Below are 2,270 nucleotides of genomic sequence, written 5' to 3'. Positions count from 1 at the left end.
ATAATTCCAACCTGTACCCCTTTTCTGCCACCCACCGTCAAAGCTGACTTCCACCTTTAAAAAAATACATACATATCTTCAATACATGTACACTAAACAATTTGTGTTATGTTCAACAATTAAAAATTAAGCAGTGTATGCATGATCAAGTGAAACTTATCAGTGGAAAAACTACAAAAAATACTCATATTTGATGTTTATAATGAAAAAAAATATATTCCAGGTTATGACACAAAATCCCTAATACTGTAGTATATAAAAATACCTGGTGAAGAAGTCTATCAAATACAAGCACTGACATTTTCCCCCTGACTAATTCAGTCATTCAAAATCACACCATTTGTTAGGCTATTGGCCAGAAGAAACACAAACATGTATATTTTTTCAAATAACCCAAAACTGTTTTTACATGAGCAGATTTAGGTGCAGGGTAGAGACGTGACACAGGAATGAAAACAAGGAGGGGCCCAGTGGTACATGGCATCAAAAGTTTGCCCCGAGCTACTAATTTTTTGCACAGTTTTTGGTTGCTCATATAATACTTGGGCTACCGAAAATATGAACTGATGTACTTTATTGAAATTCTTAATTTTCATCCCTGTCATGTTCCCCCTTTAAATAAAGAAAATATAATTACTTTGCATTAAAATATAAAAATGACTTCATGAATGTATATATAGTCATTGGAAATTTGAGTTGCTTAATTTCCTAAAGTATATGTATACATTTTTACCTTTCCATTTCCCTTTTCAATTTCTTCCTTTTGAGCATCAAGACATGATTTTTTTGCAATGGTCTCCAGGGTTGTGTCAATCTTGTGTTCCCTTCTCTTGAGAGTGGACGGTACAACTGGTGGTAAATTTAGAGTTGCCAGCAGGTTGTTTACTTGCACTGGGCCCATTCCTGTGTGTATCATGGCTAAAAAATTGCAAACATATTAATAAGAACAATTTCTTCATGGAACAGTCACATTTTTAAGTACATTAAATGTATCAACAGAAATATCAATCAATTATTAAAATTATAATTGTCAAATTCATTTTTAAGTTCAAGAATTTGACGAGAAGTTAATGAATGTACATGAACATTGTCCTAATAATTCTTATTCAATGAGCTAAAAAATCACTCAAGCTTGTCATACAATTACTAGTTGAATAAGAAATCAAATTAGGGGTGTTTTTGGAAAAAGTATATTCTGGCCTGCTAAGAAATGAAGAAAAAAACTTGGCCTCAGACAGGAGAAAAATTGATAAATTTTTGAGCCAAAAAATAAACTGCCGTAATAGCAAAAAGTCTGTTATATGAAACTAGTTTTTATTGGAACTTGAAAGCAATATTTTTCTGGCATCAAGTACAATGTCTACATTTTAATGTAATTTGCTGAAGTTTTTTCAATTTAAATTCATTAAAAAGAATGGGGTATTTAGAATGTACCAACCATTCTTTTTGTATATATGTGGGTGCAGGATGTTTTTATTCTTGGGACTTTGAAGACAACCATTTAACTGGCTTACATTTTCCCCCCCTCCAACTACTGTAAATCTACAATCAATAATTTTTCTTACAAAGTCGAAACAGAATATATTTTATTTGCAAAACTGAATTAAAAAAAATCCACATAACACCAACCCCTAAGTTACATAATTGGTTCCAAATACTGTTTTCAGATTTTTTTTTGTATGGTATTGAAATCTAAACATAAAAACATTGGGATTACCTAGTGCTAGTTTGGAATTGATGTCAAATGTTCCGTTGTTTCTTTTTCCAGTTTTGACATCATTCAGTGAACTGCACACACTGTTCTGGCATCGTATGAATAGTATGCTACCTAGTCCATATCTTCTCTCGCTCTCAATGTCGCTCAGGTGTAGTCGAGAATCACACGAGATGCAATACATCTGTTGGGCTAAGGAGTGTAGCTCGACTATTCGTCTACCCGTCTTCCAGCTGTCATCTCGTGCTGGGTCAACTGTACAACTTGCCCCAAGTTCGAGATCCGAGAGCACCGATCCAGTGTTTACATCATAGTTGTGGTCTTCTTTTGTTGGCTCATCAACGGGGTGACTTACCAATGAATTGCTTTTCGACTCTTTGGCTTTCAATTGTTTAAGAAAAGATTGTTTAGACTGAAATTTTCCTTTTTTAGATCTTAACATTTTGCAGACGATCGACGATCAGTATCAGAATGTTTATGTTAGCAACAACACCGTAATCAAGCGCTCAAATGAATCGGAGATTTCAACTAGAGTTATCTCCCTGTGACCGCAAAC

The 2,270-nt window shown here is 34.0% G+C and overlaps 1 protein-coding gene across 1 annotated transcript; it reads right to left on the bottom strand.

Annotated features, from left to right (window-relative positions):
* Positions 1–692: 692 nt before the first annotated feature.
* Positions 693–2,224, bottom strand: LOC110440988. The gene is made up of 2 exons (XM_021484097.1): positions 1,718–2,224; positions 693–918 (listed from the first exon to the last, which is right to left on the bottom strand). The coding sequence occupies exons 1-2, from the start codon at positions 2,154–2,156 to the stop codon at positions 701–703; spliced, it is 657 nt and encodes a 218-aa protein (XP_021339772.1). The 5' UTR covers positions 2,157–2,224; the 3' UTR covers positions 693–700.
* Between the last annotated feature and the right edge of the window lie 46 nt (positions 2,225–2,270).

Source organism: Mizuhopecten yessoensis, unplaced genomic scaffold, assembly GCF_002113885.1.
Source record: "Mizuhopecten yessoensis strain PY_sf001 unplaced genomic scaffold, ASM211388v2 scaffold714573, whole genome shotgun sequence".
NCBI lineage: Eukaryota > Metazoa > Mollusca > Bivalvia > Pectinida > Pectinidae > Mizuhopecten > Mizuhopecten yessoensis.
The sequence above is the reverse complement of the archived record's forward strand: the minus strand, read 5'-3'. Positions and strand labels throughout refer to the sequence as shown.